At 48.5% G+C, this 14,797-nt stretch overlaps 1 protein-coding gene across 1 annotated transcript; it reads left to right on the plus strand.

Moving 5' to 3' along the window:
- Positions 1-81: 81 nt before the first annotated feature.
- On the plus strand, positions 82-13,073 carry LOC104936535 (disintegrin and metalloproteinase domain-containing protein 9; the record flags this gene model as incomplete). Its single annotated transcript, XM_027276041.1, has 17 exons — positions 82-548; positions 2,758-2,858; positions 4,553-4,611; positions 6,749-6,827; positions 8,784-8,860; positions 9,495-9,699; positions 9,771-9,836; positions 9,924-9,995; positions 10,100-10,269; positions 10,368-10,449; positions 10,584-10,717; positions 10,811-10,982; positions 11,073-11,165; positions 11,278-11,382; positions 11,472-11,562; positions 12,694-12,799; positions 12,884-13,073. Coding segments are annotated over exons 1-17 (1,890 nt in total), but the record flags the coding sequence as incomplete, so codon positions are not given.
- Positions 13,074-14,797: the final 1,724 nt, after the last annotated feature.

Here is a 14,797-nt window from a genome sequence, read left to right on the forward strand (position 1 = left end):
GTGACGTCCCCGCAGACTGTTTAAATGAACAGGAGCATTATTTGTAGCTCTTATTTTGAAGTGTCTCGCCGGAAGCGGCGGTGTTTCCGCCAGCTTCAGCCTGGTTTAGATTCCAGTCGAGTTTACAGGCAGAGAAATGTCCACACGGTGAGGACAGACTTTGGACAGCTCGTGTTGGACACTCACATTGAGACAGGCTCTGTGTGAATTCACACATTGACACCGGAAGAGCCGCGGGAGACATTTTGATCCGGTAACCCGCCGGTGACCGTGGATCATCAGCTGGGACGGGAATGGCTCGGCCGAGGAAGAAAAGCTCTCCGGGGCGTTTAGCATGAAGCTCTGCGGGGCTGCAAGACTACCGCGAAAACTACAGTAATAAAACCACGAAGAAGAAAGAAAGAGAGGAGAGCTGCACGGTGACATTTAATTTGTCCAGAAGAAGAAGAAGAAGAAGAAGATGATGATGATGATGATGGGAGGAAGAGTGAAGCTGCTGGAGATCTGCTGCCTACTACTGCTGCTGAGCGGAAACTCACAGTGCAGAGGTGAGGAGGGTACACACTGAGGGTGAGGAGGGTACACACTGAGGGGGTGAGGAGGGTACACACTGAGGGGGTGATGAGGGTACACACTGAGGGTGAGGAGGGTACACACTGAGGGTGAGGAGGGTACACACTGAGGGTGAGGAGAGTATACACTGAGGGTGAGGAGAGTACACACTGAGGGTGAGGAGGGTACACACTGATGAGGGTACACACTGAGGGTGAGGAGGGAACACACTGAGGGTGAGGAGGGTACACACTGAGGGGATGAGGAGGGTACACACTGAGGGTGAGGAGGGTACACACTGAGGGTATACACTGAGGGTATACACTGAGGGTGCTGAGGGTATACACTGAGGGTGAGGAGGGTATACACTGAGGGTGAGGAGGGTATACACTGAGGGTACACACTGATGGTGAGGAGGGTACACACTGAGGGTGAGGAGGAAACACACTGAGGGTGAGGAGGGAACACACTGAGGGTACACACTGAGGGTATACACTGAGGGTATACACTGAGGGTATACACTGAGGGTATACACTGAGGGTGAGGAGGGTATATGCCTCAAACTGAACTAATGCCGTAAAGCGTTACGTACTTCTCCCGACCCGGAGCCCAAAGTTACATAGTGTGAGAACAGACGTAGAATGACAGAGACACCGTTCAGCTGATCACAGGTCAGTGTGGATCAACAGGAAGTCACAGACGGTAGTTTAACGTTTCAGTCTCACTGTGGTGAAGCAGATTCACACAGTGAGTCATCGTTCAGGGAAAGTACTGTGTGAAAAACTGCTGCTGGTTCTTGTAAATGTGATTCAGACTGTTTCCAACACACACACACACACACACACACAGTCAGACTCGTGGGTTGAACAGGGTTTACTTCCCGTCAGCATCGAGAGCTGAAGGCAGCCAACGACGCTAAGCTGCTTAATGCTCAACCTGCTCGAGCGAGAGGCCAGAACACACACACACACACACACACACACACACACACACACACACACACACACACACACCTATGAAGACACAAACCAGTGAATCAAATTAAAGCAACATGACGTGTGATAGAATCCACCGTCTGTCCATCATGAAGTCTGTAAATCACCTTGGTACTGTCACGTTATTCCCTGTTGGACTGTGAGCTCAGAGCCCCGGGGGAGTGTTAGTGTTTGTACCACAGGTGTTTTGGACCAGAAGAAGAAGAAGAAGAAGAGGTTGACAGGCCCGGGGGCGGGTAGCAGAGCCAGTGTCGTGCCAGAACAGGAGCTGAGTGAGCAGTTAATGTTGACAGAACAAAGATTTAATGAGGGCAGAAAAACAGGAATTTGTAAGGGAAGTTTGTCTGTGGTCACACCTGTACTCTGTGTGCTCTGTGTGCTCTGTGTGCTCTGTGTGCTCTGTGTGCTCTGTGTGCTCTGTGTACTGTGTGTGCTCTGTGTACTCTGTGTACTCTGTGTGCTCTGTGTACTCTGTGTACTCTGTGTACTCTGTGTGCTGTATTTGTCGTGAGGACTTCTTCAGATTTTCATCTCTGTGGTTTCAGAGGAGAAAGTCGGCACAGAGTAAATGAGATCAGATTAGAGTAATCGTCACTGATCAGCAGGTTAACAGAACTTTGACCTTTGACCTCAAACCGACTCGGTCGGGTTCGCGTTCTGACCCGGCCTCCATGTTTGGACACGTCCTGTCTGCAGAGACTTGTTGCTGCTGTGTGAAGGCTCCGAATGACCTGAGGTGACCCTGCATGAAGTGCTGACAGCAGAACTTTGAGGAAACGTTGAGGAAACGTTGAGGAAACGTTGAGGAAACGTAGGAAGAAGAAGTTTGAGGGAGGGTGTGATTCAGAGGGTGGAGGCGGACGTGACGGGTGGAGACGTGTTGGAATCATGTGACGGTTCAGTTAGCAGCAGCTGGTTGAAGCTAAGGAGGTGTGGAGGTGAGTCCACCTGCCTGCTCTGTGCTGCTGCAGGTTGGATTTCATCTTCTCACCTGAGGAAAGGTGTGACGGACAGTGTTACTGGTGAAACTACAAAGTTCAGAAGATGGACTACAAAAAGCTCCATCTTGGATACTTCCTGTAGCAGCTACGCTAACCTCCTTAGTTACGCTAGCAGCAGGAAGTAGAAACACAAACTGTTTACATTTAGATATAACAGTACAGTACATTTACTCGAGTACTTTGAGCTGACTGACTGTTTCCTCCTGCAGACTCGGAGCAGACAGAACACCTCTCTTCCTATCAGCTGACCGTCCCTCGACCAATAGGAGGCAGGCTGCGGCGGGATGTAGACGGGAAACCGCCCAATCAGGTACTGGTGTTTGTTTTCCTGCCTCTGCTTCGTGTGACCTCTGACCTTCAGAAAACGCACAGTCAGGTCCACTTCCTGTATGTGTGACCTCACTCCACGCTCGCTGTGTCAGCAGCATGAAGACAAAAACTGTGACGCCCAAAATCAAGAGCTCCAGTATTTAGTGTTAGCTCGCTGTTAGCATGTTGTTAGCTCAGTACAGTTGTCATGAACGGGGAAATTAGCTACAGAGACCAAAACTGTTTTTTGTACCAGGCTGTAAACATGTTTATTTCTGCTGTGAAGTTGGACATTGGACATTTGGACATGGGGACTTATGGAGACTGACTCACTTCTGGAGCCAGCCTCAGGTGGACGTTAGAGGAACTGCAGGTTGTGTCACTTCAGCTGCACAGAGGTTGTTTGTTAACGAGGAGCTCCAACATGAAGTCATTCTGTCTGTAATGAAACTGTTAAGGTGGAAGTGAGCTTCCTCTGCTCAGTGTGGACAGTTCATGTCATAGGACCACCTTAAAACACACAAACAGGAGGAATTAATCTGTGTGTGTGTGTGTGTGTGTGTGTGTGTGTGTGTGTGTGTGTGTGTGTGTGTGTGTGTTTCCTCTGCTGTCATCTTCTTCCCCGCCCTGCATGTTGGAACATGTTCAACACTGTGGTGAGATGAGAGCGCTCAGAGGGAGTGAGGCTGTGTCCAAGTATGATATTAGGAGGTGTGTGTGTGTGTGTGTGTGTGTGTGTGTGTGTGTGTGTGGGCCATGTTTTTCTCAGTTCCATCTGCAGCCCACAGCTGCTTAGCTTAGCTTAGCTTAGCTTAGCTTAGCTTAGCTTAGCACAAAGACTGGAAGCAGGGGCTAGCCTGGCTCTGTCCAGATGTGATTAACAGATTATCATGTCTGTATAACAACAACACATGACAGCATGTTGGAATGTGTGTCCCACAGGTGACCTTAACGACTCACAGGTGTCCCTAACGACTCACAGGTGTCCCTAACGACCCACAGGTGTCCCTAACGACTCACAGGTGTCCTTAATGACTCACAGGTGTCCCTAACGACCCACAGGTGTCCCTAACGACCCACAGGTGTCCCTAACGACGAAGTCTTTAAATGATTCCACATTTAGTCACAGTCAGTGAAGACTGTCTGAAGCGCTGGCTAACAGTTAACCTCTGTTTCCAGTCTTTATGCTAAGCTAGGCTAAAGATTTGATGACATAACCAGTTAAAAAGGCCTGATGTGTCGACCTTTGACCCCCGCTGGGTTAGAGGACAGAGGAGCTGCTGTTGGCAGCTGGGTGATGTAGTCCACTGCTGACTTCCTGTCCTGATGCACTTCACACTGTGTGTGTGTGTGTGTGTTATAGCTGCAGCTACCAGCAGGTATGTGATGACAGCGTGGGTGAACACACACACACTCTGTGAATGTCTGCCAGGTGAGTCAGGCTCAGGTGACCTTGGAGTTTAGTTAGTTTTTCAGTTTTTGGACTTTTACTTTTTAGCCTCTCTCTGAAGCTTCCTGTTCACACCTGTATGATGTCACACCTGTATGATGTCACACCTGTATGATGTCACACCTGTCACACATCTCTCTCATGGCTCCTGTCAATCTCTGGATCTGTAGGCGGGATCATGCCCGACCTCTCGGCTCCATCACAATTTCATTGATGTGACTAACGAGTCCTCCGTTGTCTCTCAGGTGTCTTACGTCATCAGCGTGGACGGAAACGATCGTGTCATTCACCTGGAGAGAAACGAGTAAGTTCAACACACATGTCAACATGTCAACATGTCAACATGTCAACAGCCTCTATGGACATAATGGCAGAGGAGAGAGTGAAGAGGACGCTGACGGAGGAAGCTAAGAAGAGAAAAGGAGAGAGTGAGCGAGCAAGAAGCCGCCGGACAAGAGTAAATGTGGGACTGACTTTTAGTGGTTGGTGAGAGCTTGGTGAAATAAAAGGCTGAAAGACAGACGCCGAGCTGGGCTGACTGCTGCTGGACTAGGCAGTGAGATCAGCTGCTGCTGGGGACCTGGATGATGATTGGCTGCTGGGGACCTGGATGATGATTGGCTGCTGGGGACCTGGATGATGATTGGCTGCTGGGGACCTGGATGATGATTGGCTGCTGGGGACCTGGATGATGATTGGCTGCTGGGGACCTGGATGATGATTGGCTGCTGGGGACCTGGATGATGATTGGCTGCTGGGGACCTGGATGATGATTGGCTGCTGGGGACCTGGATGATGATTGGCTGCTGGGGACCTGGATGATGATTGGCTGCTGGGGACCTGGATGATGATTGGCTGCTGGGGACCTGGATGATGATTGGCTGCTGGGGACCTGGATGATGATTGGCTGCTGGGGACCTGGATGATGATTGGCTGCTGGGGACCTGGATGATGATTGGCTGCTGGGGACCTGGATGATGATTGGCTGCTGGGGACCTGGATGATGATTGGCTGCTGGGGACCTGGATGATGATTGGCTGCTGGGGACCTGGATGATGATTGGCTGCTGGGGACCTGGATGATGATTGGCTGCTGGGGACCTGGATGATGATTGGCTGCTGGGGACCTGGATGATGATTGGCTGCTGGGGACCTGGATGATGATTGGCTGCTGGGGACCTGGATGATGATTGGCTGCTGGAGACCTGGATGATGATTGGCTGCTGGGGACCTGGATGATGATTGGCTGCTGGGATGATGATTCATTTCATTATCTTTGTTTTGTTCGTGGTTATCAAACCACTTCCTGATTCAAACTGAACTTTATCAGTTTGTTCCCAGCAGGCAGATACTGAGAGCAGAGAGACGATCAGTCCTGTTGATGTAAACTCAGAGCTGATTCGTCCATCAGCAGCGTCAGTGACATCATCAGACCTGATAACACTTTGATCAAACAACATGTTATTTTATATATCGGTTATAAAAATCAGTGTGAGAAGTGAAATGTAATGTCACCTGCCCCTGTCCTTCCTAATGTCTTCATCTAGATCCACTGTGTAACTATGCTCAGCTGTACTCGAGTATTTACTCTGATTACATTACTGATGACCAATCATCATCCAGGTCCCCAGCAGCAGCTGATATCACTGCCTAGTCCAGCAGCAGTCAGCCCAGAACCAGAACCAGACCCAGCAGCAGCTGATCTCACTGCCTAGTCCAGCAGCAGTCAGCCCAGAACCAGAACCAGACCCAGCAGCAGCTGATCTCACTGCCTAGTCCAGCAGCAGTCAGCCCAGAACCAGAACCAGACCCAGCAGCAGCTGATCTCACTGCCTAGTCCAGCAGCAGTCAGCCCAGAACCAGAACCAGACCCAGCAGCAGCTGATCTCACTGACTAGTCCAGCAGCAGTCAGCCCAGCACCAGAACCAGACCCAGCAGCAGCTGATCTCACTGCCTAGTCCAGCAGCAGTCAGCCCAGAACCAGAACCAGACCCAGCAGCAGCTGATCTCACTGCCTAGTCCAGCAGCAGTCAGCCCAGAACCAGAACCAGACCCAGCAGCAGCTGATCTCACTGCCTAGTCCAGCAGCAGTCAGCCCAGAACCAGAACCAGACCCAGCAGCAGCTGATCTCACTGCCTAGTCCAGCAGCAGTCAGCCCAGAACCAGAACCAGACCCAGCAGCAGCTGATCTCACTGCCTAGTCCAGCAGCAGTCAGCCCAGCTCGGCGTCTGTCTTTCAGCCTTTTATTTCACCAAGCTCTCACCAACCACTAAAAGTCAGTCCCACATTTACTCTTGTCCGGCGGCTTCTTGCTCGCTCACTCTCTCCTTTTCTCTTCTTAGCTTCCTCCGTCAGCGTCCTCTTCACTCTCTTCTCCTCTGCCATTCAAACTGAGCTAACAGCAGCTGGAGGTTTGACACGTGTTGTTGCTGTTTTCAGGTTGCTGCTTCCTGCAGACTTCACCGTGTTCTCCTACAGTCACAATGGATCACTGATCACATCCAGACCACCTGTACAGGTAACACACTCACACACACACACACGTTTGTTTGGTGGACATTAGCCAATCAGCAGCGACGTGGACATAGAAGACGTTTTAAACCCTCCTCTCTGAGCAGACAGGAAGTGACAGCACCCTGTGATGGTCCAATCACAGCTTCAGATGATGAACAGCAACAGGAAGTGAAAGATGAGTCAGTGAATTCAAAAGAAACAACAGAAGAAGAAAAAGAGCTAAAAAAAAACGTCCGAGACACGATGATGACTTCCTGTCTTCAGCCCGAGGTCCTCTCTCTGTCCTCTTTCTGTCCTCTTTCTGTCCTCTCTGTCCTCTTTCTGTCCTCTTTCTGTCCTCTTTCTGTCCTCTCTCTGTCCTCTCTCTGTGTCCTCTTTCTGTCCTCTCTCTGTCCCCTCTCTGTCCTCTTTCTGTCCTCTCTCTGTCCTTTCTCTGTCCTCTCTGTCTTCTCTCTTTCCTCTCTCTGTCCTCTCTCTGTCCTCTCTGTCTTCTCTCTGTCATCTCTCTGTTCTCTCTGTCCTCTCTGTCCTCTCTCTGTTCTCTCTGTCCTCTCTGTCTTCTCTCTGTCATCTCTCTGTTCTCTCTGTCCTCTCTGTCCTCTCTCTGTTCTCTCTGTCCTCTCTGTCCTCTCTCTGTTCTCTCTGCCCTCTCTGTCCTCTTTCTGTCCTCTCTGTCCTCTCTCTGTTCTCTCTCTGTCTTCTCTCTGTCTTCTCTCTGTCCTCTTTCTGTCCTCTCTGTCTTCTCTCTGTCCTCTCTCTCTGTCCTCTCTGTCCTCTTTCTGTCCTCTTTCTGTCCTCTCTCTGTCCTCTCGCTGTCCTCTCTCTGTCCTCTTTCTGTCCTCTCTGTCCTCTCTGTCCTCTCTCTGTCCTTTTTTTGGCTTCTATAAATAAAGTTTACAACATCAACATACAGCTGAGTCAGCTGACAGGATGTCACATGGTTCATATGATGGTTCAGTCTTCGCTGAGTCCTGTCACCTTTACTCACCGTATATATTAATAAGTATTCATAAGTGTTCATAAATATTAATGAATATTCATAATTATTCATAATTATTAATGAATATTCACTTCACGCTGAGATAAAGGTCGACTCAACATACTGAAGGTTTCTTACACCCTCTGCTGGACGGAGTCTGAACTTCAGGTGTCTCCAGTTTACTGTTTCTAAAGTGTTAAAAGAAACAATGATTTGATTCATTATGATTACAGGATATAAAATATACAACAGCGGAAATAATCCAATAATATAAAGGTTTACACCTGCGGTTGTTAGGGTCACCTGTGGGTCATTAAGACGGTCGTTAAGGACACCTGTGGGTCGTTAAGGTCACCTGTGGGTCGTTAAGAGGGTCATTAAGGACACCTATGGGTCATTAAGGACACCTGTGGGTCGTTAAGAGGGTCATTAAGGACACCTGTGGGTCGTTAAGGTCACCTGTGGGTCGTTAAGGACACCTGTGGGTCGTTAAGGTCACCTGTGGGTCGTTAAGGTCACCTGTGGGTCGTTAAGGACACCTGTGGGTCGTTAAAAGGGTCATTAAGGACACCTGTGGGTCGTTAAGGACACCTGTGGGTCGTTAAGAGGGTCATTAAGGACACCTGTGGCTCGTTAAGGTCATAATATATCAATATAATATCACATATTCTGACACGTATACGAAGAAAGAAATCAGAATCAGTTCGTCTAAACTCTCTCACACATACAGGAAGTCCTCTGGGACTCGTGTGTCTGTAGACTGCTCTCACTTAGGTCCTCAAATCACACACACAGTTTAACCCCCAGAGACTGAATATGTTTACAATATTATTACAAACATGGTTTTATATTCCAGTGAAGCTGACGTCTCTTCTTCTTTTCCCCCATTCAAACTGTTCACTGTTTCTGTAAGCACGGAGCACAGCGCCCCCTGCTGGTGCTCGCTGTAATATCCCCCCTCTCTGTGTGTTGTTGTTGTAGAACCACTGTCACTATCAGGGCTACGTTCAGGACATGGAGGGTTCTTCTGCTGCTATGAGCATCTGCAACGGCCTCAGGTCACACACACAAACACACACACACACACACACACACACACACACACACACACACAGCCTTACCTGGACTCTCTTCATCTGCAGTGATGATCTGAGAAGCTTCTGACTCTTATTTTGAAACAGGAAGTTCTAAAGTTAGTTCATATGTGTGACATAATGTGACAGTACAGCTTGTTGAACATTCTTGTAGTCGACTGGATGTGTTGAAGACGTTCCTCGTCTCATCCAAGAGGCAAGTATTTACCTCTGAGGGTCATTAAGGACACCTGTGGGTCGTTAAGGACACCTGTGGGTCGTTAAGGACACCTGTGGGTCGTTAAGGACACCTGTGGGTCGTTATACAGTACACACTGTACACACTCCTCTTTCTCTCAAGGACACAGTTAGTGTCCTATTAATATTCTCTTCACAGATGGTGTGTGTGTGTGTGTGTGTGTGATGTCCACCCTGCTGTTTCAGTTTGTGTGATTTCTCAGTAATTACTGTGGTGGATGACACACACACACACACACACACACACACACACGTACACCCACTAAAACCTGGACAGAGTCTCTGTGACGTCCCCGCAGACTGTCTAAAACCTGGACGTAGTCTCTGAGACACAGACTGAATCTGTGGTCTCTTTGTTCAGAGGTGTGTTGCATCTCACTGATGATAGTTACGGCATAGAGCCGTTAGACTCCGCCCCCGAGCAGCACCTGGTGTACCGCCTGCAGGATGTGACATCACAGCCCAGAGGGTGTGGCACGCCGCATGATGATGAGCACAACCACAACAACGCCACGGAGCATGCTCAGTACAGACCAGAGGAAATCCACCACAGACAACACAGCAGGGTGGGTACACACACACACACACACACACACACACACTGTGTTTGTTAAAGTATTTTCTTTGTGTTTTTCAGATGAAGCGAGCTGTCCTCCATCAGACTCACTATGTGGAGCTGCTGCTAGTCGTCGACTATGACAGGGTAACAGATAGCTTTAAATAAGCACTCTGTACTGAACTGTTCCTTTAAACACAAGGACACTTCGTTAATGTTCCTTCCTTCCTTCAGTATAATTACATGAACAGGAATGAGACCGCAGTGAGGGAGGAGATGGTTCATCTGGCCAACCTGATAGACAGCGTGAGTAAACGCAGCATGAACACACTGATCATTTCACGACGAGTCGCCAAAGATTCATTAACGTGTGTGTGTGTGTGTGTGTGTGTGTGTGTGTGTGTGTGCAGATCTACATGCAGCTGAACATTCGGGTGGTGTTGGTTGGTCTGGAGATCTGGACTCAGCAGAACTTGATCAGCACTGAAGGAGCAGCCGGAGAAGTGCTGAGTCGTTTCACTCAGTGGAGGGAAGGAAACCTGGTTACCCGCCGCCGGCACGACTCAGCGCAACTCATCCTGTGAGTACACACACACACACACACACACACACACACACACACACACACAGGATAATGATGACCTCGGTGATGATGACGTGATGGTGACGTCGTTGCAGGAAGAAGAGCTTTGGGGGAACAGCTGGGATGGCCTTCGTCTCCACAGTCTGCTCCAGGAGCCACGGGGGCGGGATCAACGCGGTATGCTCTCTTCTTATTGGCTGACTCACCTGTCTTTCTCTTCACAAACTAATGCTGCGTTCAGGTCGTACAGAAAAGTTAGTAAACTCAAAGCATGGAGCGCGTCTTGTTTGAATAAATCCGTCTCTCTTCAGTTCACCAACAACAACGTGCCGTCGTTCGCCTCCATCGTGGCTCACGAGCTCGGTCACAACCTCGGCATGAACCACGACGACGGACGCTCCTGCACGTGCCCCGTCCCCGCCTGCATCATGAACTCTGGAGCCACGTGAGACACACACACACACACGCACACACACGCACACAGGTGTCACACTTGCTGTATATCTGTGACATCACCTGTCTCCTCGTCCACCTGCAGAGGATCCAGGAACTTCAGCAGCTGCAGTGCTGATGACTTTGAGAAGATGATCTTGTTGACGGGCGGCTCGTGTCTCCTGAACGTCCCGCGGCCAGACGAGGCCTACAGCGCCCCCTTCTGTGGGAACCGGCTGGTGGACATGGGCGAGGAGTGTGACTGCGGATCACAGGCGGTCTGTGCACAACAACTACAGCTCCCATGATGCTTTGGTGGATGTAAACAGGAAGTAACGTGTGTGTGTGTGTGTGTGTGTGTGTGTCAGGAGTGTGAGGAGGACCCCTGCTGTGAGTTTCAGACCTGTAAGCTGAAGGCTGGAGCTCAGTGTGCGTATGGAGAGTGCTGCTCCAAGTGTCAGGTATGACGTGACCTTTGACCTCCAGTGACTCAGCACATGTTAACACACATGTCACCTTTAACCTGCTAGACACGTGTGTGTGTGTGTGTGTGTGTGTGTGCGTGTGTTTCAGTTCAGTCCAGGTGGAACAGTGTGTCGTGCCAGTACAGACGAGTGTGATCTAAATGAGTACTGCAACGGCTCCTCATCGCTCTGTCAGAGCGACGTCTTCGTCCAGGTGAGACACTTACCTGTCTGTCTGCCTCTCACTCTTCCCGTCTGCCTCACCTGTCTGTCTGACTCTTCTTCTTCGGTGGTGTCTTCCAGAACGGTCAGCCCTGCAGGAACAGTCAGGCCTTCTGTTATAACGGGAAGTGTCAGCACTACGACGGACAGTGTCAGGCCATCTTTGGATCCAGTACGTCCTTCACTGTGTACTTTAAAGAACCCTAAAGAACCGCAACAAACTTTAAAGAATCCTAAAGAACCGCAACAAACCTTAAAGAACCCTAAAGAACCGCAACAAACTTTAAAGAACCCTAAAGAACCGCAACAAACCTTAAAGAACCCTAAAGAACTAAAGAACTGCAACAAACTTTAAAGAACCCTAAAGAACCGCAACAAACCTTAAAGAACCCTAAAGAACTGTAACAAACCTTAAAGAACCCCAAAGAACTGTAACAAACTTTAAAGAACCCTAAAGAACTGTAACAAACCTTAAAGAACCCTAAAGAACTGTAAGAAACTTTAAAGAACCCTAAAGAACTGTAACATACTTTAAAGAACTTTAAAGAACCCTAAAGAACTGTAACAAACCTTAAAGAACACTAAAGAACTGTAACAACCTTAAAGAACTTTAAAGAACCCTAAAGAACTGTAACAAACCTTAAAGAACATTAAAGAACTGTAACAAACTTTAAAGAAGAACCCTAAAGAACGCAACAAACCTTAAAGAACCCTAAAAGACCGCACACAACTTTAAGAACCCTAAGAACGCAACAAACCTTAAGACCCTAAAGAACCGCACAAACTTAAAGAACCTAAAGAACTGCAACAAACTTTTAAGAACCCTAAAGAACTTTAAAGAACCTAAAGAACGTCAACAAACTTTAAAGAACTAAAGAACGACAAACTTTAAGAACCGTAAAAGAACTTTAAAGAACCTTAAAGAACGGTCCCCAAACTAAGAACTAAGACTGTAACAAACTTTAAAGAACCTCTAAAGAACTGTAAAAACCCTAAAGAACTGTAACAAACGTTAAGAACCGTAAAGAACTGTCAAACTTTAAAGAACCTAAAGAACTGTAAAACAAACTTAAAACCCTTAAAGAACGTTAAAGAACCACTAAAGAACTGTAACAAACTTTAAAGAACCCTAAAGAACTGTGTAACAAACTTTAAAGAACCTAAAGAACTGGTAACACACCTAAAGAGCAGAGACGTGACTCTTCCTCCCTCCTCCTCCTCATCCGCCTCCCCCTCCTCCTCCTTCCTCCTCTCTCGCTCCTACTCCTCCTCCTCATCTCCTCCTCCTCCTCATCCTCCTCAGAGGCGAAGGCGGCTCCTGAAGTCTGCTTCAAAGATGTCAACAGTAAAGGAGATCGCTTCGGGAACTGTGGTTACCATAACTACGGCTACAAGAAGTGTGAGAGCAGGTAACACACAGACACACACACACACACACACACACATGCGATCACATGACCCTGGTTTTAATGATGCGTCTGCTGTCTCCATAGAAACGCTCTGTGCGGGAAGCTGCAGTGCTCCAACGTTCAGGCGGTGACGGTGTTCGGCATCGAGCCGTCCATCATCACCACGCCGATCTTAGGAACCAAATGTTACGGCGTGGACTTCATGTTAGGGTCAGACGTACCCGACCCAGGGATGGTCAACGAGGGGACCAAGTGTGGAGACAACAAGGTGAGGAGGGGAGGAGGAGGGAGGGGAGGAGGAGGAGGAGGAGGAGGGATGGTAGTAGGAGGAGGATGAGAGTTTCTTATTTTCTTCGAATATTACGTATGATTTACTGTCGGTCAGTATTCCTTCGTGAGTGCTCTCTTTTCGGCGTGATTTGCGGAGGGCTTCCTTGCTTTCTTTTCTGTATAGTTCTTCTCTACTTCACATATCATTAGTCGTCTTCTGGGCTCTATCAAAGTCTTCAAGTCTCTTTAGTTAGTAGTCTTTCTTTTTGTAGTTGTAGTGGGCTTTGGCTTGTTTTGGCCGGACGTATCTTTATTTATGCTGCATTTTCTCTTCTTCTTTGTTTCATTCCTTTGTGCATGAACTCTGGTTTCCGCACGCCGGACGTACCCTAAAGTAACGACTGTGACGTGAGAGAAGAAAACACAATGGTCACGGACAACGGTGTGAGACACGTTCCACACTGGCCTTTCTTTCATGTACTGTCACTTCATTCAACAAAGGCTAACCTGTCTGTCTGATCTGTGCCTGTTGTCTGTCTGTCAGAGTGTGTAACAGTAAACAAGGAACCTGTCACGTGACGACGGCTGGGAGCTGCACCTTTCGGTGAGGTGCAAAGTGTTATGGCGGCGCGTGGACAGGGACCAAACGTGGAACGGTACGTTAAAAAACATGACTGTCGTGAATCACCAGCAGAGATAACCACAACCGTGGAGTCCGACATAACACTTAACCTGTCCATATGGCTAATTCCAAAACCTGGTCCGGGTCTGTCTGACAAGTCCTGGTCCTTAGTTCCTGTCCGGATGTCCTGTCCTAGTCTGGCTCGTCCTGTCTGTCCTCTATGGATATCATGTTGTCTGGTCTGGCTGTCCTTGTCTTTCTGGCCTGTCTGTCTGTCTGATCTGTCTAGTGCGTCTGTCGTCTGTCTGGGTCCAGTCTAGTCTGTCTGTACCTCAGTCATAGGACACGTAACTCTCGCAGAGACGGCCTCCTCGTCTTCTTCTTCTTCATCCTTTCCTCTCCTCGCTCTGGGTGCGTTTGTTTTCCGTGCGCAGGAACGAGCTAAGGCGAGTGGACGACGTACATTCTCAGGGGCTCGAGGGCTAAGGACCGACAGGAAGAGATTCGCAGGGATAGCCATGTTGAAGACATCAACAAACAACAACACAAACACACACACAGACAACAGACACAACACACAACACACACACAAACACACACACACACATACAACACATCATACACACAACACACAAAAACACACAACACAAACAACACAAATAACCACAATACACACACAAGACAGCACACAGCAGACACACAACACAACAACATACCAACAACAGCCGAAACACAACATCAATAACCAAACACACACATACAACAAACACACACAACATAGAGCAAACAACAATAACACCACACACAGACAACAACACAGTCACACACACAACATCACACACATCACATACCAACACACTTTAAACATAACAAAACTCTCATTCCCCTTCTCTCTGATGTCACTTCCTTTTTTACATTTCTTACGGAGTGGCTTCAGCCAACTCCCACAGAGGACCGCCTCCACCCCGGTCAGCAGCCTCTTCTGGTCGCCCAGAGATTCAAAACGCCAAAAAAAACACAAACAAACAATCGTCATAGACGATGGTTTAGTTTACCACAACACACAACAACAACCCACCCGAAAAAACAAACACAACACAATAACC

This window comes from Larimichthys crocea, unplaced genomic scaffold (assembly GCF_000972845.2).
Source record: "Larimichthys crocea isolate SSNF unplaced genomic scaffold, L_crocea_2.0 scaffold283, whole genome shotgun sequence".
NCBI classification, from domain to species: Eukaryota; Metazoa; Chordata; class Actinopteri; family Sciaenidae; genus Larimichthys; species Larimichthys crocea.